Source organism: Crotalus tigris, unplaced genomic scaffold, assembly GCF_016545835.1.
Source record: "Crotalus tigris isolate CLP2741 ecotype Arizona unplaced genomic scaffold, ASM1654583v1 scf7180000017567.3851432, whole genome shotgun sequence".
NCBI classification, from domain to species: Eukaryota; Metazoa; Chordata; class Lepidosauria; order Squamata; family Viperidae; genus Crotalus; species Crotalus tigris.
In genome coordinates this window covers 2,190,741-2,217,013 of record NW_024096477.1, presented here as the reverse complement: position 1 = coordinate 2,217,013, position 26,273 = coordinate 2,190,741, and the positions used below count along the sequence as shown (strand labels likewise).

The 26,273-nt window shown below is 35.7% G+C and overlaps 1 protein-coding gene across 2 annotated transcripts in view; it reads right to left on the bottom strand.

The window, feature by feature from the left end:
- Nucleotides 1-26,273, bottom strand: part of SLC35B3 (solute carrier family 35 member B3) — a 30,521-nt gene that overhangs the window by 3,994 nt on the left and 254 nt on the right. The window contains exons 1-8 of one of the 2 annotated variants that reach the window (XM_039350236.1): nt 26,084-26,254; nt 13,437-13,687; nt 8,623-8,744; nt 6,805-6,959; nt 4,972-5,079; nt 3,896-3,993; nt 1,798-1,890; nt 1,203-1,314 (exon numbers count right to left, since the gene is read on the bottom strand). In XM_039350236.1, the coding sequence (XP_039206170.1) occupies nt 1,203-1,314; nt 1,798-1,890; nt 3,896-3,993; nt 4,972-5,079; nt 6,805-6,959; nt 8,623-8,744; nt 13,437-13,637 (889 nt within the window). In that variant the 5' untranslated portion in view covers nt 13,638-13,687; nt 26,084-26,254. Of the gene's footprint in view, nt 1-1,202; nt 1,315-1,797; nt 1,891-3,895; nt 3,994-4,971; nt 5,080-6,804; nt 6,960-8,622; nt 8,745-13,436; nt 13,688-26,083; nt 26,255-26,273 lie in introns of those variants that run through there. The other variant, XM_039350226.1, reaches the window with a different exon arrangement.

The following is a 26,273-nucleotide window of genomic DNA, read 5'->3' as shown; positions in this document are numbered from 1 at the left end:
CAGCTGTCTGATTCAGTATAATTTCGTAGTTGTAGGACCTCTTATCAACCCTTCAACACTCTTGTGATCTTATTCTGCCACAATGTCTTCCTATGAAATATTACGCAGCAGTAACAGAACTTATTTGCCCCCGTCACCACCACCCCAAAGGGCTTCTTTATGGTCATGGTAATTTTAAGAGTGAAAAATGGAGATACAAGGAGGAAAAGTGGTTTAATTACATTCACCTACTGGCAAATTTGGTTGACAACCGAGCAGCCTTATTTTGGGTGCCATCTCAGTGGCTGTTACCGGTCAAGCTGAGACTTAGTTTGCAGCTATTGAGACAGTCAATGCCAGGGGTAGGCAACCTTGGCTCTTTTATGACTCATGGACTTCAACTCCCAGAATTCCTGAGCCAGCATGGCTCAGCTTGGAAACTCTCCCTTTCCCCTCAGCATGGCTGGCTCAGGAATTTTGGGAGTTGAAGTCCACAAGTCATAAAAGAGCCAAGGTTGCCTACCTCTGGTCTATGCTAAACAAAAGAAGCAGTAATACATAGCATCGCCTCAGTTGTCACTTAAATCCAAATATGGAAGCAAGTGTAAGGTTGAAGTTAGTCAATGCCTTTGGACAAGGCTGGAGAATAAGTCAAGCTCCTTCTGCAGCTTTTTGTTCTTGTCTTTTAAATTTTAATGACTATGTTTGGTTTTTTCAGCTGAATTATTTTACAACTGATTGAGAATATTTTTTTGTGGTGAATATCACCTGTTTTAACCCCTTGGAAGATTTCTGGGTCAGTTTTCATTGTAACCCTATTAAAGATTTTTTTTAAAAAAAAGTCGGATAAAAACGTATTTCTAAACAGCTAAATGCATAATTTATATATATTAATGATTATTCTTTTCCATAGCTCATTATGGAATTTCATGAACCTCTTATATGAATTTGAATTTACGCCAATTTCTTTCCAATGATATCTATATCAAAATGAAAACATTACATGCTTTTTAATTTGCACTCTCACCACCTGAATTTAAACAAACAAAAAAAAAATCCAGAATAAATGAATAGGCATCAGAACAAACATAGAGCGCTTTGTAGTTGTAGTAGAAGACCTTCATCAACCTACTTCAAACATCTAGAAATTACACAGTTTACAAATTTCATCCAAACATGGCATCTGATTCAATTCTCCTGTAAATGTATAAACTCAAGAATACCTGTTACAGCTAAAAGAGCCCCAAAGATTTTAATCAAAGCCAGGACAAAAGAGATTCCAAAATAGCCAGTCAAGGAGAATAAGAATGCATAGCCGTATGTTTGAACTGGGCGCTGCAAGAACAATAACAACATTATTAGTAAAATGCTAAACAAACCCTGAGGTATTGCAAAATGAAATAAATGTCTTTAATATGCTGCCTGAACTAAAGTAAAAGTGCTTAAAGCTTTCAAAGTTTGTATTTAATTTTTGATGAATAATGGATAAAGCAATAATTAAATTATAAACATTCCTTGACATTTCAAAGAATACGAAGTAATTCTGATGAGGGTGATTACATATAAGCGTTTTCAAGCTTTGTTGTATTACTGTACAATGCTAGATGTATCTACTGAGAAATAATTCCCAGTTTGGTTGAAGGGGACTATCTTTCAGCCTTAATGAATAATACAATTTATTTTTCTTATTTTATATTTATAAACAGCACAAATAGAAAAAAAAATTAAACAGTTCATCCAACAAGTTCCCCAACAGCACATAAATGCAAAGTTTACATTTTAAAATAATGAAAATTGTAATAGAATCAACACATTTACCTTTGAACAAAATGTTACTGCAGGAGTTAGGCCAGCAGTGCATGTCAGTCCCAATAAAATGTACAGGAAACCTATTGAATAGGAATACAAAACCTAGAATAATTACAAAAACAAATTATTTAAACTTCTGTTATTTCAAATATGTCACAAATTTGCTCTGTGGATCTGCAAACATTCCCTTAGTAATGCAATATACTTTTTTATATATTTTTCAAATTGGATGAAGGAAAATTCTAACACAATTAGGGTGTCTATTTCTAAATAATTTGAATTTGACTCACAATTAGTTTTAAGTAATCTGCATTTCACATAACTAACTTATATTTTGCAGTCAACAAATTAAATAAATAAGATAATCCCTGGGAAAATTATGCAATGGTGTCATGCATTGCCCTAGACAACCAGTTTAGTTTAAGAGCCTTAGGCACCAGGCTAGAAACCAGGAGATTGAGAGTTATAGTCCTGCCTTAAGCGTGAGTACCAGATGACTTTGCGCCACTCACTTTACTCCGCCCACAGTATCAAGCGCAGGTGACAAGTGTAGCAGGCAACACCTGTCTTAATGAATGGATCAACATTTGGTTAATCTCCAAAAAGTGGGCCCTGCACTCATAGGAAAAATGCATGGAAGAAAAAAAGAGATATGTATTGTATTAATTTTCAAAAATTAAAACGTTTTGGTACTAGAGAAAATTTTCCGGTTCGGTTCTGAAAAATAATAAACCATTGCTTTTAACTGACTTACACTTTACTTTAGTCCAACATTTTCACTAAAACAGAAGACTGGCTATATCCTAAGATGCTATTTTGATACAAAAAGTAGCATTGAGGCATTTCATCCTTTACTGGTATTGTATTATATTCCTGTGCGCTGGCTGCCATTTTTCTCCTGAAACAGCTAATTTGTGAACACGCATTATTATTTATTTTCAGACAAAAAGTCCAGGAGCAAAAGTTTAAACTATGGCTATTCCATGGATAATACAATTTGGCTCTCACTTCAGTATACTGGTGAAGAACTGTGATTTGTAATCCTTGCTGTACACAGTACATTATGGGGAATCAAAGTTAGAAATGTTTAAGACCCATTGATTTCAGTGAAATACATTCTTAAATCTCCATCAAATCAATGGGTCATTATATCTTAATCAAGGCCTACTGTTTTCGGTAGTACATTAATAAAATGCACTATTCTCTCCTTCTATTAAAGGGCATATTGTTTTTATTCCAGAGACAGAACATCAGAAAACTGAGAGGTGCCCCTGACTAAATACATTAAAAAGATCCTGACATTACTGAATATCTAATATATATTAAAATATTGTCCAAACATTTTATGTGGAAGAGTAATGTTAATTTTAACTTAGTGATAAGACAGAAATGGTTGAGAAACTGAATTAGAATTTTGTACAAAAGTTATTTTTAACTAGCCTGACCATATTTTGAACAGACAGCTCTAGTTCCATAATCTGGATATCAGGGATCAAAAGGTCCAATAAAAGATACTGAAATTGAGCTGTGCTAATGTGACTAATGCTTCAGTACTATTTACAAATATGTAACATTTAATATTACAGTCTGGCGAATTATAATTATTAGGGACTGTAGTCAATTATCAAACATCTTGAGACAATTTGAATGTTTAAAACAGATTCTTCCTTTTTTCTGTTTACCAGATTTATAAATAAAGAAAACAGATTTAAAAACAGCACTCCAATATATCAATCTATGTCAGCTATTGAGAGCTATTGCTACATTTAACGGAGTAATTGTTAAAACAAGTCTGTAGTGGCAGCCTTCTTTCTAACTGAAGGATAATAACAAAGAGGCTAATGAATGCATAACATACTATGAATATACATAATCCATCTGGAACAGCTGAATATTTGAAAAACTGTTTTGATACATTTTTTTAAACAAAAGATTTTTTTAATCGTTCTTTTAGATCAGAGTAACAGAATATAAACTATATAACCAGTAATATCTCTTCTAATATTTTTACATCTGAATTTTTAACATGATTTCAAACAAAAGAGCTACATTTCAATTCTATATTTCTCAATCAATTAAAAGACATTACAAAAAAATGAGGATTTACCATTTCAGAATTTGAACCACTGTGCAACTTCATTGCTTTTTCCTGCACATTTCCTATAACTGCATCTGCGCAGAGGGCAAGGGATATAAGGACCACTCCTTCAAATAATCAGAAAAATAAAAACAGGTATAATGTAAATATACTTAAACAATAGACATACATAGCCAACAATTACAATTTTAAAAGATATATTTATTTATGAAAATGTCTAGCATATAACAGCTTTGTAATAATAAGCAAATCTGACAGTCCAATCACAGAGATTAATATTCACGTCAAAAATATACTCTGTTCTCAGCTGTGGGGGGAAAGAAGATCATTAAGCTAATACTAAAAGATTTCAAAGTAGTCAATTATGAATTGGTTGGAGACTTAGTAAAAACTTTAAGGAAAAATAGGAAATTAGTTTGTCTGTTTAGCATGAAATAGTGATATTTCAGAGTTTTCTTTTGAATAAATTTATAGACGTTTCTAAAATTTTGTTTTCACTTTGTCATTATGGGATACTGAGGGCAGATTAATGAGAAATGTTTTTTCAACAACTGTAGAATACAGGCTGCAGCATAACAAAATTGAATACTTTCTGAATACTTTCTGAATCCACTATAAATGTTTAAATTCAAATACCAAGTTAATGAAACAGGGAAGTAATATGATATCCAAAGCTTAGTATTTGAATTGTGTGTAGTTCAAGCTTTCCAACTATGCCCTCAATTTTAAGGCGACACAGTCATCTGATGCAGGGTATGTGTGTGCGCACGTGCATGCAGCATTAAGTTTTATGATGGCCAGAAATGTCCTGCGGGTTGTAAGGCACCCTTTCCCAAGTGTTGTAATTCTGTATATAAATGACTGTTTCTAAACTGAAATATTTCCTGGACCAGTATCAAGTTAACTAGACCTCAATAAACAAGAGTCCCTGTTTTGTGTAACTATTCATGTCCCTACAGGAATTCAAGCAGAAGAGTCTGAATTCAACCAGTCAATAGTTTCACTTTATCTATATGTTCACTTTTGTAATCAGCATGTATTTCCAAGTTTAAAAAAAGAATAAAATTCCAAAACATAAAAGTTACCTGTCAAATTGAAATTTGGTGCAATTGTGCTATCAGCTAGAGTAAACCATATTAAGCCCAAGCTCATACATACTGCAGCAGAAACATCTACAATATTGTAACGTTTCCCTGTATTGTTAAAATAAAAAAAAAAGGGGGGGGGGAGAGAAGAAACAATGTTGATATTATCTCAGGCAGAGTACTTTAGCCCATTCATATGATGCTACATTAATATTCTTTTTATGTGGGCTATTTCCACACTGCATAATATTCTTTTTCGCTCTCTGTGTATACATACATACATACATACGTACATACATACATACAGTACAGTAGTTATCAGTAAGATAGCCATATATTATATATTTACAGTAAAAAGAACAGTTAATTTTGTGGCATTTAAAAACCCATTCATTTATTGTCATATATATATTTCAAAATGTTTTGCAGTAATGGGGTATTCTTGTATATAATGACAAAAACAGGTGAAACACTTTTTTTTTTTTTTTTTTGCAAACTGGTGCAGCTCTTTTCCGGGACTGTACTGTTACCTTTTCTTTCCACACTGTTTTGTTATTACATATATATGTATCTATACTGATGTGAGGAGCAAAGCTGAAGTACTCACTATGGCATTAAAGTAACACATGAAGCAGTCCTTTTGTGTCAACATCCTGACACAATATCACAACAGAGGGCTTATGTGCATTCTCTGCCTGGCTTATACTGCCATTTGCATGCCGTCTAAATCCTTCTATCATAAGCATGTTTAAATGGTACACTTCATCACGTTTTGAGCCGTTTCAGGTATTTGCAAAAGACATTAAGTCTGAAATTTGCAATTTAAACAGTAAAGAGAACTTCAGCCTTGAAATCATTTTAACATTTGACTTCAAATTTAATTGTTATCACTTAATCCACCTATTACTGTTCTGTGGTTAATCCAGCTAAATAACTTTACTGCAGTCAAATTTCAGAAGCAGAACTAGCTGCTTAAAAAAAATATCTAAGAATGGAGTTCAAAGGCAGTTTTTGCAGTTTTCCACACATAATAATTTCCACAAAAAATATACCAGTTTTCTTCCCATAGATTATTATAGTGAAGCAAAATGGGGGGGGGGAACACTAGACTTGGAGAATTTTATTAATAGGGGATATTATACTTTTGTGCTTTTCTCCCCTGTATACTTTTGTGCTTGTCTCCCCTGTGCAAGAGTTCTCAAATGATTCATAAGTGTTCTACTTTGTCCTCCTCATAGTTATAATCAGTTAATTAACTATGTACTATCACTGAAATAGCTCATAAGTGGCATGATCAACAAGTACACAAAAGGGTTAGGAACACAGTGATGTGTTCTGAGATTACTGAAGAAGAAAACGAACAATTCTTTTCTTGTATTTCACAACATACTTTGGATGTTCATATACTGTATGTATGAGTGATGGAATTTTGAATTAATCCAAAGCACTTAATGTTATTATTTATATTCTCTCTCTATTTTAGGCAGGCTAAACCAAAAGCAGATAAGATAATTCTTATAACAAGGCAGTTTCAAATATTTTACCAATCTTATATTAAAAATTATCTCAACAGCCTACAGGTAGCAGAAAATAGTTTGCAATTCTTGCTAGCAACAAGATATGCAAGATGTATAAAAGTTCTTTGGAGAGCATAAGTGGATTTGAAGCCTTGTTTCTGATTTTGTTTTCATGCACATTTGCTATTGATCAAAATTAAGTCCTCTAGATTTTTTTTTAGTGGAGGTTGGAGAGGGGGAAGGAGAAACCAATATAGGGGCTTTACAAGGTTATTTTTTGAAATGAAGAGCAATCAATAGCAAGAATAAGCCATACCTTGTATAAAGATTCCTCCTATCATAACTGGGATCAGTTTACAGCACTTGAAGATTACTTGTGTAGGATAATTCAGATATCCTAAGGAGGTATTTGATAAACCCATAGTCCCCACTGTTAGAAAAGCTATTATCATGTAGGTTTTGCCTGGGATCCTGGAAAATATAAATGAAGCTCTAATATTGGGAACAAATGGCAACACTATAGAGAAGATTAATTATTTTGCTAAGTAAAAAGTATGAATGAAGTGGGTGGCTTTTTTTTTTTTTGCAAAGCATGGTATATATACAGATGTTGAAATCTGAATTTTATTAAACATTAAGCCAGAACATATTTAACTACTCAACGTAAAGCCTCTGTTTTACTATTACAATTGCGCTCAATTTTTTTCTTTTTGTAAAAAAAGAACTTATACAGTCTTTATGCTTTGTCCCACATTATTGTCCCACATGGTGAAAAAAAAAAGAATATGGTCTCAATAGCAATGATTGTTTCATTTTTATAGTAATCAATAGGATAATTCTCAAACAGCTGTGCTGACAATTTCGCCCTTTGATTTCCCATAAAAAAGCCCGATATAAAATCTACCCCATGAATTCCGCAGTTGCTTTGAGTGCATTTCATTGGTAGAAAGATGGAATAAAAGTCCAATGGCTGAACAGACAGTTCTTTCACATTTAGGAATTTAGATTTTATTTTAAATTTAGATTTAGAATTCCTTGACAGAATTACAGTCGTAAGTTGTAAAAGTCATAAATTGAGACACCCTCATGACCGGAAATAATATTCTGGCCTTTTTTGTGGCAGCCATTAAGTGACTACACTATTGTTAAGCAAATGCATGATTGAAGTAAAACAGTTCAACTGAATAGGATTTTTTTTCTGGAAACTGGCAATTTTTTTTTTGTGAATTGCAATCACATGACTGCAGTACACCGTAATGAACTATAAAACTGATTAATCTGATAGGCAATTACATGGGGGACAGCATGACCATTTATGACAGCCAGGGATGTTTTATGGGTCACAAAGCACTTGTTTGTGGCCATTATAACCTTGAACAATTATAAAACGATTGTTTAGCGAGGACTACTTGTACATTACAGTCTAGCACAGGGGTAGGCAACCTTGGCTCTTTTATGACTCGTGGACTTCAACTCCCAGAATTCCTGAGCTAGCCAAGCTGACTCAGGAATTCTGGGAATTGAAGTCCACGAGTCATAAAAGAGCCAAGGTTGCCTACCCCTGGTCTAGGAAGAAGTTGCTCTCCTAGTCTACTTTATGCATGGAAGCCACTCAGGTCACTGGATTCCAGATGTTAAGAAGCATTTTCACTGTATGCTAAGCCAATTAAAAAATTCTTTTAAAAGTTTTAAATATCTTTTATTTCATATATTTTATGTGTAGAAGTGCTATATATAAACTAACGAAATATAGGTTTCCTTTTAATTAAAGGTTAAATGTGAAAGTTATGCATGTTGCTGAAAAATATTTTATTAATTGTACTTCTGCACTAATTTTTGATATGAGGATCCAAAAATTACGTTTATATATAAATATTTTACATTTTAAAATGGAATGGGGGAAAAATTTATATTTAAAAGTCACTCATATTCTGAAAATTCATCAGTTCCAGACAGTTTCATAAGTTAACATGTAATTTTCTGAAGAATATTATCCTGAGTTGTCTCTATAGTTTTCTTTATTTTACAAACTGGAGCTAAATTTTTGCATAAGTCTTGTCCACCTAGTAAAACTACTTATAAAAATCAAGCTTTGAAGAATCAAAATTTAAGATTATAAAAATAAATATCATACCTTCTCCTCTTGTCTTGAATAAGCTGTAGTTCTATAAGTCCAAAAATGGAATAAAACCCAAATTGTACTAATGTGAGATACCAGCCAAAGGATTTAAAACCTTCTACTGAAAATATTAGTTCCTAGAGAGAAAGGAAACAGAAAGTTATTGCAAAATATGGCATGTAATCATATTATATGAGTTGTAATATCAACTTTCAATTTAATTTTGGATGAGAAATTTGTTGTCTTTATCAGGTATAATCCATGGCATTATTATATCAATGGCTACATAGAACTGATTAACTTATAAATTAATTTGGGAATAATTAATGTACTTAATAGTTGAACATCATCAATATGTATAATACAAGCATCAATATTAGCATAAATAGAAGACATGAAAAAAGTCCTCCCCTCCAAATATGTCTGATTTAGCTATTATATATCAACCAATTACCTTTTGAAACCATATGTCTTCCCACATTATAATGAAGTGGTTTGTTTATCTCCGATTTAGGATGATGCACAAATGAATCAGTGAACGAGCCATGGTTTATTTTAGAAAAATAAGCCCATGTTTCGTCAATAATTGACTGCACATCATACTAATTGCAGTTAGCAGTCACTTGACTTGCCTCCCATACAAGCCCTGAGCCTGCTACCAGTGCAAGGCACAAACAACTCCAAAAGCAAGCAAAACATGGGAATGTTGCTTATAAGAAAGGTTGATTGTGGCAGAATATTTTTGTTCAGTATGATATACAAACTCACTCATTATGGTTTAGCGTATTGTAGAAAGCAAGCCATTGTTGCATAGCCAACAAAAAAATGTAAAAAAACCCCTGCTTTAATATTATTCAGAACAGCTGCATTTTATTGCAATTTTATTTTCAAATCTTTGCATAATATTTGCTAATTTTACTGCAGCTGCACATTCATTTCTTGTTTTCACTGAGCTGTTCACATCTAGTTCAAACTTCCATCAATAACTATGTGAAACTGGTATAAAATGCTCCAATGGGTACTATATAACTTTCATAAAATGCTCAATAAGCATTTTGTTGCTAGTTCACCAAAATATAAAAGTCATTTCTATTGAAGTTTAAATTCCAATTGGTGCTAATTTTTTTTAATGCAGAAGATGGAAATTAATCCACACAATGGAGATTCAGGGCCTTCTCTTACATCAATATTGCTGCTAGCAATACGGAATTTAGTCATTATCATGTTCATCAGGACTGAAGCCTTAAAATTATGTGTGTCTTCTTTGAGTAATATGATTCTGAGTAAGAAAAATCAAATGCCTAGGTACAATACTGTGAGACTTGGCTTAGAAGCAGTATATGCAGGAAGCATCTGGGGGCCTAGCTAGCTAGCTAGGTAACTACCTGGTATAAATTATCACTGCAAAGGATTGTTTTGTATGAACAGGCATGGTTTTGTAGCAGCTAAATAGATCCAAGGAATCTTGGGTTATATCACAAAAACCTTGTATTCAGATAAAGGAGATAAAATTCCATAGTACTCTGCCATAGTTAGACTGCACTTGGAAAACTGCCCCCAGTTCTAGATAAAGACTTAGTGAGCCTGGATTGGATTTGAAGGAAAACTACCAGAGTCCAAAAACCAAGCCTTACAAAGAATGGTTAAAGATTTGGGGCATATTTTCGTTTACAAAAGTTAAGGCTGAATAGACATCTCTAAAATGATATATTGCGCAAGAGTGGGCAAAAAACCAGGAGAGGACGAGGATTAATAGATGAAATTAAAAGAAAAACGATTTCAACTGAAGCTTAGAAGGAATTTCCTGACAGGAATAACTAATGGAATAGTGCTAACCAATGGAACAGTATTCTCAGAATAGCGGTAGACTCCTTGGTGGTGGTTTTCAAATGGGAACTGTATGTGTGACCAGTCAGTGATCATTTGGTCACTCAGTAGAGTTCTTGAATCATATCTTCTTTCATTATTCTCTTTATAGGGAACCTCAAACTATTTTTATCCACTCATCCTGAAGAAATTCCCTGGCAGAAAGCACAATTTTTACTTGTTGCTTCTCCTATAGGTCCATTATTCAGATATATTTTTCTGGTTTGCCTTATTTTGCATGGGCAAACAATCTGTACGTGGACAATCTGTCTTTTCTCTTATGTGAAAAATTGTATGAATGGGACTAGATAACCAACAGTTCCCATTTAAAATATACACTATGATTGAAATGTGTCTGAATATTAGTAGCTCGGGTTGGTAGTTGGGCTCTTGGTTTGAGCTCTGAGTTTGGCAATTTGCAAACGTTTCATCACCATTTGAGGAGATATTGCCAGGGCACTTTGAATTAAGCTCGTCTGTCCAAACTATGTGGGCCAAACAGGAAAAAAGCTATCAACCAGACTGCCATCAAGAGACATGACCCACTATCCCGCATGTCTGACTATGAAGACTCAGAAGGACACAAATTCGATCTAACCAGGATCACAGTTGTAGCCCAGAGGAAATCAAGGAGAGAAAGAGAATTTCTCGAAGCCTGGTTTTCCACCAAGTCAATACAGATAGTCCTTGAGTTTATGAAGCCTGCCCAGTCAACTCATAACTCGAAAACTCATAGAGTGAATCTCATACCTTGAACAAGATCACTCCCTTGCTCAATCCGGGCTCCAAAGGCCTTTTCCAAGCCACTGCCGCCTAGATCTGAGGCCAGAGAACGGTTCTGCGGCCCACCGGATGCCTCATCTGGGCGTCGGAGATCTTTTTCAGGCTGCTGCTGCCCGGATCTAAGGCCTGGGAATGCTTCTATGCCCCTCCACAGCCCGATCCGTGCTCTGGAGGCCTTTTTCAGGCTGCTGCCACCCAGAAATGGGCCACCAGAGAGCTACGTAAGCGTCCCCCGGCCTCAGATCTGGGCAGCAGTGGCCTGGAAAAGGCCTCCAAAACCCGGATCAGGTATTCGGTGGGCCGCAGATGCATTCCCCAGCCTCAGATCCAAGTGGCAGCGGCCTTGAAAAGGCTTCCAATGCCCCGATCAGGCCTCTATAGGAATGTGGAAGCATCCCCCAGCTTTGGTTTTGTTCTCTGTTGCAGAGAACAGAGGCCTAAAGTACCATGAGATCATGTGAGATCTTACATTACTTTAGGCCTCCATTCTCTGCGAAAGCATCGAAGGCCTGGAGCAGCCAAGAAAGCGAAGGATCTCAATTTTTGCAGGGAGAGTATTGAAGGCCTGGTGCCTAGAGAGAGGGAGGGAGGGAATAACCGGAGTGAATGTTGCAGAGCCACTGCGGTCACTCGTAAGGGCGAAGATTGCCGTTGTGCTGCAATATTTGTAATTTTGGGACTTACTTGTAAGCACTAGGGGATGCTCATCATGTAACTTTGAATGAATGTTAAATGAACACTCATAATTTTGGGAACTACCTGTATTAACAGACACACAGACATCAATCCTGTCTACCAACCGCTGAGAACTAAAGAACTACTTCAACCACGATCCCAAAGGTAGCATTTAAAAACAAATAGGCACCTCATCACGCAGCAATAAAAATCATAACCCTCCACAAGAAATCGGACCATATCTCAGCAACAACGCCTAGCCAACCAAACAATCCGAAATCAGACCATGGCTCAGAAGCACCCGAACAAACAACACTAATGCCATGCATCACAGATGGTACTTAACACAAAAGACCATGGCCTGGCAACAACCACTAGCCAGTCAAACAGTCCAAAACCAGACCATGACTCAGAAATATCCGAACAAATAACGTTCATACCAATTTAAAGGCAGTGTTCGAACAGACGAGCATAATTCAAAGCGCATTGACAATGTTTCCTCGAATGGTGACGAAACGTTTGCAATCAAATTGCCAAGCTTGGAGCTCAAACCAACAGCCCATACATTATGATTATAAACATTATGAAGTGAACATACATTATGATTGTATGTTCACTTCAAACTGACACTTCAGATTCCAGACGACAACTCCCTTGAATACTATTCCATTAAAAAAAAAAAAATCCCAGCAGCTAGGACTAGTACTAGCAAGGTAGGAAGAAAATGCAGAACCCTTTTTTCTTGACATCTAATTTTGTTTTTCTAAGAAACCTTTCTCACTGCATGTTCATAGGATCCATAACTGCATAGCCCAGGGGTAGGCAACCTTGGCTCTTTTATGACTTGTGGACTTCAACTCACAGAATTCCAGAGTCAGCATGGCTGGCTCAGGAATTCTGGGTATTGAAGTCCACAAGTCAACGAGCCAAGGTTGCCTACCCCTGGCATAACCCAAAGTTTCACCTAACAAATAATGCTTAAAACTACTTAGCTTTAGCATAACTATTAGCTATTTTACTTATATTCTTCTTCTCAGCAATTTTCAAGGTGCTAGATGGATTATATAATAAATTACATTTCAGAAAATAATAAAACCAATGAAAAATCATATTTACAAAACACGTATTTTCCAGGTTTATATTTTAGATATTCAAGGATGTTATTAAAGATGTAATGATTCTTTAGATCACCACAAAAATTTAAATTCTTGCTAATTCCTGTTTAATAAACTAACTTAATGCTAAGTTGAATAAAAGTTTCTAATAGTAATGTCTACCTGAAATATTTCAATGGATTCTGAACCTTGCAAAACTTTTAAGAAAGTTCATTAATGAGGGGGCATTCCCACTTTCCTTCAAATGTGCAAATATGTATTTATCTTTATAGGAATAGAATTTCCTCCTATTTTAATAAAGTTTATAGCTGTATCAAAATTGCTATAAGTCATGAAAATTGTTTTCTGGCAATTTGTTTACACTCACATACAAAGAATGATAGTGCATACCTGCAAATATCCATAAATAAGATAAAACAGGAAGACTCCCAAAACACAAATAAAAAACTGTGTAGGTTTGTTAAATTTGCTGAGATTAATTCCAAGGACAATTATATCATCTATTGATTTGATGTGTGGTGACATAACTTGGGATTTTGATGGTATGCTGATAGAAACATATTTCCGAGAGGAATTGAATTTCATATCCATGATTTCTAGTCTTCTGCATTCGGTAGTTAAAAGTCCTGTTTGGTTGCAAGCTGAAACAAATAAGATTAAATTTAATCATAGCAACACTTAAGGGAGCACCTTATATATTCATTATGTCATTTAGTTGTAATTTGTTTCACTCAGACTCTCTAAGGCGATTTTAAAAATTTCAATAGTTATGGAAATCATTATTTGGTATAAATTTTATTAAATCTTTTACAGAAAAAATAAAAACTAACACAAATACAGAATGAAGAAAAAGGTTGCCACAAAGAAGAGGGAGTCAAGCTATTCTCCAAAGCACCTGAAGGCAGGACAAGAAGCAATGGGTGGAAACTAATCAAGGAGAGAACCAACCTAGAACCAAGGAGAAATGTCCTAACAATTAGAACAATGAATCAGTGGAACAAATTGCCTCCAGAAGTGGTGAATGCTCCAACAATGGAAGTTTTTAAGAAGAGATTGGACAACCATTTGCCTGAACAGGGGGTTGGACTAGAAGACCTCCAAGATCCCTTCCAACTCTGTTATTCTATTCTATTCTAAAAAAGAAATAAAAAAGACAAAAGGAAAGCACAGAAAGAAAAGATTAAAAAGAAATAGAAAGAAGAAGCAGCTTCCGATTAGTTAGATTTTATGGTTTTGAGCATAGTTTGAGATAAAATTATCTACTAATTATGATCATGGTATTGCTAAAATGTGTAAAATTTTGTTGATATATGAGACAGAAGAAGAACAAAAATGAAAGAATGTATGATTAAAATGGGGTAAACACTTTGATTGTAATATACAAATAGCTCAATGGCAAAATATGTGGTGGAAAGGATTAAAATTCACTTCATGTTCTAGACCTAAACAGAATGTTTTGTTGGTATAGATTGCCAGAGAAATTGTTTAGAATATGTAAATGCACTCTGAAACTTTGCTGAAAATGTGAAAACATGTAGAGAGATTTTACTGTGTTTAATGGGCATGCAAAAAGCTAAAAGATTGATCCAGAAGATTTTAAAGGTTAAAGAATAAAAAGAGACCTTTTTTGGGGGGGGGGGGTAGGGGAAGACTAATGGACAGATAACTGGAAAAAAGTATATAAAAAACTTTATTATATGTAACTGCTGTGAAACTATTCTATGTTCCAAAATGGAAATGTTCAACATTACCCATAACAGAGGAAGGATTAGTGAAGATGATGGAACTTGCAGAAATGGTTAATCGTTTTGATTAGACAAAAACAACATCTGTGTTTATGGCTGATTGGAAAACCCTTATACACTTTTGCATGATATAGAAAAAAAATACACTCATGATTTGTGGTTTTATTAGAAAAAACTGGATATAGAAAAAAGTGAGCTATTTTTTGTAATTTTATAGCAGGGATCAATATTGTAATTGTACTTTTTTTGCTGAGAAAGAAATCAGAAGAGTAATCTATTTTTTCATTTTCTGCATTTATTAATAGATATTAAATATTATATTTATTAAATAATAAAATTTAAATAAATATTAAATTTAATATATTTATTTATTTTTCACATTTGTGAACCACCCATCTCCCTCAGAGGGACTCTCTTTCTTTCTTTCTTTCTTTCTTTCTTTCTTTCTTTCTTTCTTTCTTTCTTTCTTTCTTTCTTTCTTTCTTTCTTTCTTTCTTTCTTTCTTTCATTATCTTTTATTAGTCTTTGTTAGTTTTTCTGTTACGTGTAAAACTTTAAAAAAATATTTTAAAAAGACATTTTCATTACTTACTGTGTGGTATGGAAAGCAGCCAATCATACTTTACTCTCGCAAAATAGGCAACCTTTTGGTTGACCAAAATATGGATTATTTGGGTGTTAGAGGGGAAGAGTGCTACACATGGCAAGGCAATACAAAGTGGGTAAATTAGGGATCTTTGGGACTTTTTTGGGGGGGGGGTTGGGCAGGATACGTTTAAACCAGATTAACTTTATTTCAGGTCTTACATTGGGGGCCAACAGCACAGCCTATTTAGCAGATCTAGTAAAAATCTTGTGCCATATAAACCAAGAACAAGAAGTTTGGGTGGCATTGCTGAAATATTATGAGATGTGAAATTTTAGTCACTTTTCATGATTCCTGTCCTATACTATATTTTTAAAGTATAGTTTAATATTGTTTTTATGTATTTCCTATCTAGTGTCAATTGTAGCCAGAGGGAGTTGGAGGAATTCCATGAAGGTTGCTCAAGAACTGCTGATTGTCTATCCCAACCTAGAATGATGGGCGAACAGGGTCTCCATATGCTATGTATAAAAATTATCTTCACTTAATCACAATATCCTTATTTATAAATCTAAAATTAAATGCTTAATTCAGTCTAATTTACCAAAGAGATATTTAAGTATTACTGCATTTTATGCTTCTGGGAAACTGATTTGCAAGCGTCTGATTGCTCTCGAGGCAGATAAATAGGATAAACTATGCAAGAGAAACAAAAAAACAACAATTACCAGAAACCTAACTAGACATCAATTAAACCCAGTTTCAAACATTTAATATGGAATTGATAACTTAATTCCCTGCCACCCCTTAGTTCCCACGTTCTTGCAGGCCAAAAATACTTTTTAGCCAAAAGCTTCCTAAATGTTCCTATTAGCAATTCAGTTAACAGGGAGCTAGGAAATAATTTTTATTTGCCTGGATGTAATAGCAAATATTTCTTTAGTCTGTTAGCAAGTTTCTACTATGGTATCAATTTCTGTTAACTGGGCTTTATTTAATTGTTAGCATACATTTACCTAAAGAAACTTTTCCTTAATAAATAGCAATTCTTCCCAAATAGTTTATATATGTAATTATACATCAGTTGGCTGCTATTGCCAATTAAAGGAAGAACATTTTTGGGCAGCTTTGCGCTGTAAGGAGACTCATACAAAATGCTATAAATGTAATTAATACTAATTCTGTCAGGTTTTTTTTCCTGTGCTTTCCCTTTTTCTATTTTTTTTTAAGTATTTCCCTAGCAAATTATACCTTCTGTTCAGATTTTTGCTGAACATGTTTTTCTAATGTTCCATAATGAATTCTTTTCTTAGCAAGTTGTGTAATTAATATCCACAAATTAATGCACCTCAATGAAAGACCACATGTTTTAGCTAGTCTTTTTAATGCTTTTCAAAAAATATATTTTCTTTAAAAACCTGGTGTCAAAAAAAAAACTAAACATGAGACAAATTGAGCAGGACTCTACAGGTAATGTCCAGATGTTACAACTTTGAATAGCCCTAGCATCTAATGATGAAGAATCCTGGAAACATCCTTGTCCACAGAAGGGGGAGGGGAGGTGACAAGTAGAAAATATCTCACTTTCTCTCTCTCTTATAGCTGCCCATCTCACAAGCAATTCTGGGAGGCATACAACAAGACTATAAGAGTATGTAAAATAATTATCAATAACAAAAAATAAAACACTTAAAATATATAAAGAGTTAAAACAAAATAGGCAAAGGGATCTAATAGTAATGGAGCTATCTCATCAGTTCTCCCTTTCCCTGAGGTCCCTAGGTCAGTGATGACGAACCTTTTAGAGACCGAGTGCTCAAACTGCAATCCAAAACCCACTTATGCATCGTCGGGTGCCGGGTGAGTGTGGCCCATTGGGTGGGCGTGGCTGCAGTGGTAACAGCAGACTGGGTGGGACTAAAAAGTTCAATCAATCAATTCCAACTTTGCAAGATCTTTTTTTCCCCGTGAGAAGTTTAAATTGACTGATTGATTAAACCTTTTTTTTTGTACACGGCAGCTGAGGCCTAAAGCGAAAAGGTTTCATAAAACCCAGCTGAAAGCCTAGGACTGGGCGATGGTGCACGTGCCCACAGAGAGGGCTCTGAGTGCCGCCTGTGGCACTTGTGCCATAGGTTCGCCATCACTTCCCTAGGCCTTCTGACATAACAGGTCTTAAGAGACCTGTGGGAGCCTAGAAGCAATGTATCATGAAGTTGTGACATGATTCATCACTTTGGCATCAGAGGGACTAACTTGGAATGTCTTTGGCTAGAAGCTGTAGTTCAACAATAGCTGGAAGGCTATAGCTTCCCTAATAGAGAAATTCAAGTAATTGTCTTGTTTCTTATTTATTTATACAATATGCATATATGTATATACATATGTACATGTATATGTAGAGTCATTCCTAGCATTGCATTTAAAAATGGTGAATTTTGTCTACATTTTGTAATTCTATAGAAAGAAGAGATTCATTGTTACTGATGCCACATGAACACATCTGTTACTATATAGAAAAAAAAAATGTTTGGAACAACTTTTTATCCTGTAAAGCCTGACTCCAATCCATTATCTTACCCTATGGCAGAATTCTTACAGAAGCTTCCACACATTTGTACTTCATGTTAACTCTTGAGAAAAAAAATCTTGAAATGATGTTATATAAAATGCATAATGTGCAATGTGAAAATGCATCTGGTTTAACACAATTAATCTGTGGGGTCCTTGGTCCTCCCTGAGATTGGTTGTTTTCTTGCAGACATTTCATTATGAAACTAGGTAACAGCACTTAGAAGGGTGTGGGTTATAAAAAGAGAGCAAACTCCACTCCCTTCTAGCACTGATGATGTTACCTAGTTTGGTAATGAAACATCTGCAAGTAAATAACCAAACTCGGAGAGCACCAAGGACCCCACAATTCAATCCTGAGCTACAAATATCTTTTCTATTGGCATAGATTAGTTTGTGCCTTCAATTGCTCTGCCAGTAAAAATAACTTTAATCAAACTTGAGTTCAAATCATAGCCTCATAGATTTAGATTCAGACTTGCCACTGGACAGAGGGACTCTAATTCAGTAGAGGATCTTCAGGTATAGGAAGGGTCATAATTGTGATGACTGCCTTTTCTTTCTACATTTTTCTTTCCCGTAATGACATCTTAGAGAATTCCAGAGCTCTGGGAACAACATACTGGTGATAAGCTCTTTTCTTAATGTGGAAGATGGAATGTAAAAATCTTGTCACTAGCTTTATATCTGCCAGATTTTTGGTGAATTCAAATTGCAAGCATTCTAAAATAAAAATAAAAACAGATGCACTAAGTATAACTGCAATTTTAAATTTATTAATTCAATTCTCCTTATCCTCTATTTGTCCATAAACATACACTTGTATACAAGTACCTACAGATGAATATGGACTTAACATATTTTTTTAAAAAAATCAACAAATTGCAATCCTAAATTTAATGCCTTGGGAAAACTTCTTACATCACTCAATGAAGCTTACATCCTAATAAATGCAGCAAAGGTTGAACCAAATATGTCTTATCATTTTCATATGTCTTATAAAAGGAATGAAATTGTTTTTCAAAATACTGTTTCCAGTACTTGTTTTGTACAAATAATTTCTTGGATTTCATGTGACAAACAAAAATTGAACAGATGACTCAGCATTCATAACAAGTCAGATGATATAACAATGACAAGTGTCATGATTCAAATAATAATTATGTAACTGTACCATATATAACCCAAGTATATAAGTTATGTCATTTATGTGATATCATTTGACACTCCCCTCTCCCTACACTTCTGAAGTGGGCTTTTTCTCAACAATGTTATGTAAAATAGAATTGTTTCTTTGGGCCATAAGATTAAAAGACACATGGAAATCCTAGACTAGCCTATTTTACTCATAACTTTTATTTTCCATCTTTGTCTTACAAAAACTTACATCAACCAAAACTAAAATTCAAACTAAACTGGAAATTTAAATGAATATATTCTGAGGTTTTCGCGGGTGTTTGTATGTAGGTCTTTGGTTGTTCGGGTTTTCTCCCGCGTAACATTGGAAGTGTCTTGGCGATGTTTCGACGAAGTCCCATTCGTCATCTTCAGGCTGGTGTTTTCAGCTTCGTGCTTCGAGCAGCAATGTGTGGTCTTAGCTGTTTCTTCCTTTTAACTGCCAGTGGGGGTATGAACTGATTGGGTGGGAGCTTGGCTGTGTTCTGATTGGGTGGAGGTGTGTTCTGATTGGTTAGGGGCTTGGCTGTGCTCTGATTGGCTGGGGGGTTGGCTGTGCTCTGATTGGCTGGGGGTTGGCTGTGCTCTGATTGGCTGGGGGAATGTTCTGTTTGGTTGTGCTCAGGTTAGTCTGAGTTGCAGAGGGGTTTAAGATTTTGGGCTGCCTTGCTATTTTTGGCTTCGCGTTCATGGTCGTGCCTCCTCTTCATGGAGGGTGTCCGTTTGCTTCATGTATGGATTGGAGGGGTTTAAAGTGGCTAATGATGCAGCTGTGGTCTGGCTTCTGGTTTGTGGTCGTGCCTCATCATCGGTGTGGCTTTGGGTTTGGTATCATGGACATGAAATTGACTTTAAAAATACCAGAACCATTGCCAAAAGTGAACATTTTAATAACAGAATAATCAGAGAAGCCATCGAGATAGAAAAACGCCCACACAGCATGAACAAGCGAGATGATACCTCCCGCCTACCAGCCATTTGGAAACCCGCCCTTATTGACAAACGACTCCCTAACACAAAAAATGATACCAGACCCACACTCACAAAAACCACACAGGATGTCACCACCACACATCCACGCAAAAAACAAACTCAAAGCCATACCGATGATGAGGCACGACCACAAACCAGAAGCCAGACCACAGCTGCATCATTAGCCACTTTAAACCCCTCCAATCCACACATGAAGCAAACGGACACCATCCATGAAGAAGAGGCACGACCACAAACGCGAAGCCAAAAATAGCAAGGCAGCCCAAAATCTTAAACCCCTCTGCAACTCAGACTAACCTGAGCACAACCAAACAGAACACTCCCCCAGCCAATCAGAGCACAGCCAACCCCTCAGCCAATCAGAGCACAGCCAAACCCCTAACCAATCAGAATCACACCTCCACCCAATCAGAACACAGCCAAGCTCCCACCCAATCAGTTCATACCCCCACTGGCAGTTAAAAGGAAGAAACAGCTAAGACCACACATTGCTGCTCGAAGCACGAAGCTGAAAACACCAGCCTGAAGATGACGAATGGGACTTCGTCGAAACGTCGCCAAGACACTTCCAATTTTACGCGGGAGAAAACCCGAACAACCAAAGACCTACATACAAACACCCGCGAAAACCTCATATATATATATATATATATATATATATATATATATATATATATATATATATATATATTCATTTAAATTTCCAGTTTAGTTTGAATTTTAGTTTTGGTTGATGTAAGTTTTTGTAAGACAAAGATGGAAAATAAAAGTTATGAGTAAAATAGGCTAGTCTAGGATTTCCATGTGTCTTTTAATCTTATGGCCCAAAGAAACAATTCTATTTTACATAACATTGTTGAGAAAAAGCCCACTTCAGAAGTGTAGGGAGAGGGGAGTGTCAAATGATATCACATAAATGACATAACTTATATACTTGGGTTATATATGGTACAGTTACATAATTATTATTTGAATCATGACACTTGTCATTGTTATATCATCTGACTTGTTATGAATGCTGAGTCATCTGTTCAATTTTTGTTTGTCACATGAAATCCAAGAAATTATTTGTACAAAACAAGTACTGGAAACAGTATTTTGAAAAACAATTTCATTCCTTTTATAAGACATATGAAAATGATAAGACATATTTGGTTCAACCTTTGCTGCATTTATTAGGATGTAAGCTTCATTGAGTTATGTAAGAAGTTTTCCCAAGGCATTAAATTTAGGATTGCAATTTGTTGATTTTTTTAAAAAAATATGTTAAGTCCATATTCATCTGTAGGTACTTGTATACAAGTGTATGTTTATGGACAAATAGAGGATAAGGAGAATTGAATTAATAAATTTGAAATTGCAATTATACTTAGTGCATCTGTTTTTATTTTTATTTTAGAATGCTTGCAATTTGAATTCACCAAAAATCTGGCAGATATAAAGCTAGTGACAAGATTTTTACATTCCATCTTCCACATTAAGAAAAGAGCTTATCACCAGTATGTTGTTCCCAGAGCTCTGGAATTCTCTAAGATGTCATTACGGGAAAGAAAAATGTAGAAAGAAAAGGCAGTCATCACAATTATGACCCTTCCTATACCTGAAGATCCTCTACTGAATTAGAGTCCCTCTGTCCAGTGGCAAGTCTGAATCTAAATCTATGAGGCTATGATTTGAACTCAAGTTTGATTAAAGTTATTTTTACTGGCAGAGCAATTGAAGGCACAAACTAATCTATGCCAATAGAAAAGATATTTGTAGCTCAGGATTGAATTGTGGGGTCCTTGGTGCTCTCCGAGTTTGGTTATTTACTTGCAGATGTTTCATTACCAAACTAGGTAACATCATCAGTGCTAGAAGGGAGTGGAGTTTGCTCTCTTTTTATAACCCACACCCTTCTAAGTGCTGTTACCTAGTTTCATAATGAAATGTCTGCAAGAAAACAACCAATCTCAGGGAGGACCAAGGACCCCACAGATTAATTGTGTTAAACCAGATGCATTTTCACATTGCACATTATGCATTTTATATAACATCATTTCAAGATTTTTTTTCTCAAGAGTTAACATGAAGTACAAATGTGTGGAAGCTTCTGTAAGAATTCTGCCATAGGGTAAGATAATGGATTGGAGTCAGGCTTTACAGGATAAAAAGTTGTTCCAAACATTTTTTTTTTCTATATAGTAACAGATGTGTTCATGTGGCATCAGTAACAATGAATCTCTTCTTTCTATAGAATTACAAAATGTAGACAAAATTCACCATTTTTAAATGCAATGCTAGGAATGACTCTACATATACATGTACATATGTATATACATATATGCATATTGTATAAATAAATAAGAAACAAGACAATTACTTGAATTTCTCTATTAGGGAAGCTATAGCCTTCCAGCTATTGTTGAACTACAGCTTCTAGCCAAAGACATTCCAAGTTAGTCCCTCTGATGCCAAAGTGATGAATCATGTCACAACTTCATGATACATTGCTTCTAGGCTCCCACAGGTCTCTTAAGACCTGTTATGTCAGAAGGCCTAGGGAAGTGATGGCGAACCTATGGCACGAGTGCCACAGGCGGCACTCAGAGCCCTCTCTGTGGGCACGTGCACCATCGCCCAGTCCTAGGCTTTCAGCTGGGTTTTATGAAACCTTTTCGCTTTAGGCCTCAGCTGCCGTGTACAAAAAAAAAGGTTTAATCAATCAGTCAATTTAAACTTTTCGCGGGGAAAAAAAAGATCTTGCAAAGTTGGAATTGATTGATTGAACTTTTTAGTCCCACCCAGTCTGCTGTTACCACTGCAGCCACGCCCACCCAATGGGCCACACTCACCCGGCACCCGACGATGCATAAGTGGGTTTTGGATTGCAGTTTGAGCACTCGGTCTCTAAAAGGTTCGTCATCACTGACCTAGGGACCTCAGGGAAAGGGAGAACTGATGAGATAGCTCCATTACTATTAGATCCCTTTGCCTATTTTGTTTTAACTCTTTATATATTTTAAGTGTTTTATTTTTTGTTATTGATAATTATTTTACATACTCTTATAGTCTTGTTGTATGCCTCCCAGAATTGCTTGTGAGATGGGCAGCTATAAGAGAGAGAGAAAGAGAGATATTTTCTACTTGTCACCTCCCCTCCCCCTTCTGTGGACAAGGACGTTTCCAGGATTCTTCATCATTAGATGCTAGGGCTATTCAAAGTTGTAACATCTGGACATTACCTGTAGAGTCCTGCTCAATTTGTCTCATGTTTAGTTTTTTTTTGACGCCAAGTTTTTAAAGAAAATATATTTTTTGAAAAGCATTAAAAAGACTAGCTAAAACACGTGGTCTTTCATTGAGGTGCATTAATTTGTAGATATTAATTACACAACTTGCTAAGAAAAGAATTCATTATGGAACATTAGAAAAACATGTTCTGCAAAAATCTGAACAGAAGGTATAATTTGCTAGGGAAATACTTAAAAAAAAATAGAAAAAGGGAAAGCACAGGAAAAAAAACCTGACAGAATTAGTATTAATTACATTTATAGCATTTTGTATGAGTCTCCTTACAGTGCAAAGTTGCAGAAAAATGTTCTTCCTTTAATTGGCAATAGCAGCCAACTGATGTATAATTACATATATAAACTATTTGGGAAGAATTGCTATTTATTAAGGAAAAGTTTCTTTAGGTAAATGTATGCTAACCATTAAATAAAGCCCAGTTAACAGAAATTGATACCATAGTAGAAACTTGCTAACAGACTAAAGAAATATTTGCTATTACATCCAGGCAAATAAAAATTATTTCCTAGCTCCCTGTTAACTGAATTGCTAATAGGAACATTTAGGAAGCTTTTGGCTAAAAAGTGTTTTTGGCCTGCAAGAACGTGGGAAATAAGAGGTGGCAGGGAATTAAGTTATCAATTCCATATCAAATGTTTGAAACTGGGTTTAATTGATGTCTAGTTAGGTTTCTGGTAATTGTTGTTTTTTTGTTTCTCTTGCATAGTTTATCCTATTTATCTGCCTCGAGAGCAATCAGACGCTTGCAAATCAGTTTCCCAGAAGCATAAAACGCAGTAATACTTAAATATCTCTTTGGTAAATTAGACTGAATTAAGCATTAATTCTTAATTAATTAACCAAAGACCTACATATATATATATATATATATATATATATATATATATATATATATATATATATATATATATAATTTAAATTTAATGGATATATTTATATCTTATCAATTTACAGGTTGTTTTTGGAGCGAATATATTTTGTTTATTACTCTCCTAAAAGTTTACCATATAGAAAAAACAAACTTTTGATAGATGAGATTGCCTTTAAAATGTGTTGTGTGTCAAATATGTCTGCAGCAGGTAGGTGATGATGAGAATGGGGCATTTCTCTGAAGATTAAGCACCTACAGAAAGAACTGCATTAAGATGGAAATACAATTTTGTTATTATTTATTGTTCCATTTATTTTTTTAACAGTATTGCTGTTCTAATCCTAACTTATTTTGCACATTGTCTAGAGTTTATGGAGTAAGGCTATTTATAATCTTATACATTTTATAAATCAAGAATATGTTAAGCCTGTTTTAGGATCTTCCTTACAATCTCTGAATGTTTCTCATATCAAAATGGCAAGAAATCTCTAAGGTTCATGTTGTTTTTAGAGTTCCTAAAAGGAGAAGGGAAATGTGTCCACTCTGTGAAAAACTAGCTGTGAAAAACTGAAATAGAAAAATATGTGTGGAGCACAAACAGTAACATTTAACCAGAACTTCTGAAAGGTCATATTTTATGTCAGTAAAGTACGGTACCAAATACTCATGTGCCACCAGGTCAGTTATGCCTGTTCACTGACAGAGAGTGAGGCAGCCATTCAGCTCTGTTCATCTGGAGGTAATTTTGAAGGCTCATGTCACTTTTCTCTTCAACTAACATCTAATAGCCTATCTTGACTCTCCATCTTTACAAGTAGTCCTCAATTTACAACAGTTCATTTACTGACCGTTCAAAGTTACAATGGCACCAAAAAAGGGACCTATAACCATTTTTCACATTTATGTTCCTTGTAGCATCCCCCATGGTCATGTGATTTACATTTGGATGCTTGACAACTGGTTCATATTTATGATGGTTGCAGGGTCCCGGCGTCACGTGATCACTTTTTGCAGCCTTTTGACAAGCGAAGTCAATAGGGAAGCTAGATTCACTTAACAACCTTGTTACTAACTTCACCACCACAGTGATTCACTTCACAAACATGGCAAGAAAAGTCGTAATATGGGGCAAAACTCACTTAACAACATAAATGTTGGGCTCAACTGTGGTCCTAAGTCTAGGATGACCTGTATTTAGGAGTTCAATTGTTAAAGAGCTGCCAATAAGCAACCCTTAGCAGTTTCCTTGCCATCCACCCAGCCACAGGTGGCTTAAAGCAGTCCTTAACCCCGAGCTCTCTTCTTCCTTCCCTCGCTGTACAGATGCAGCTATTTTGAAAAAACAAAAAAACAAAATAAAAAACTTTTCTGAGCCGCCCCAACAGGTAAAAGCAATATCCGTTATGAAAAGCTGGGCACCAGTCTGCATTCTTACTAAGTGTGGAAGCTGCATTTATCTTTCTTCTCGCCCTCCCATCCTCCGAAATAGGTTGCTGCAACGGGACGCGGGATTTGGAGTGCATCAACCCAGAGAAAAAAATAAAGACTGATGGTGAGGGAAGAATAGGCTTCACTCAGCTTGAAGGAGCAAAGCCGGAAGAAAAAGGGAATGAAAATGCACCACAGTCAAGCGATGGAGCTGTCATCAGGGACCGGATAGGGCGAAGTGGCAAGAAGCCCCCTTTGCCGGCGTAGCCCAGCCTCGCCCTACTCTTCCCGGCTGCCGGGAAGATCCGCCACGCAAGAAGCTGCACCGCAACTATCCCTCCCCTATGATCAAGCCTGGGACAGGAGGCGTTAGTACCTGAGTCCGGAGAGACGGTTTGGCCACAATCAGGAAAGGGGGAGGAGGAGGAGGAAGAAGAAGAGGAGGAGGAGGAGGAGGAGGCAGAGGAGACAGCCGGGACAAGGCGGAACGCTCCGGCCGCCGCCACCACTTCACTCCCCCCTCAAGCGCCCAAAATGGCGGGGAGCGCGGAGCTCATCGAACTACC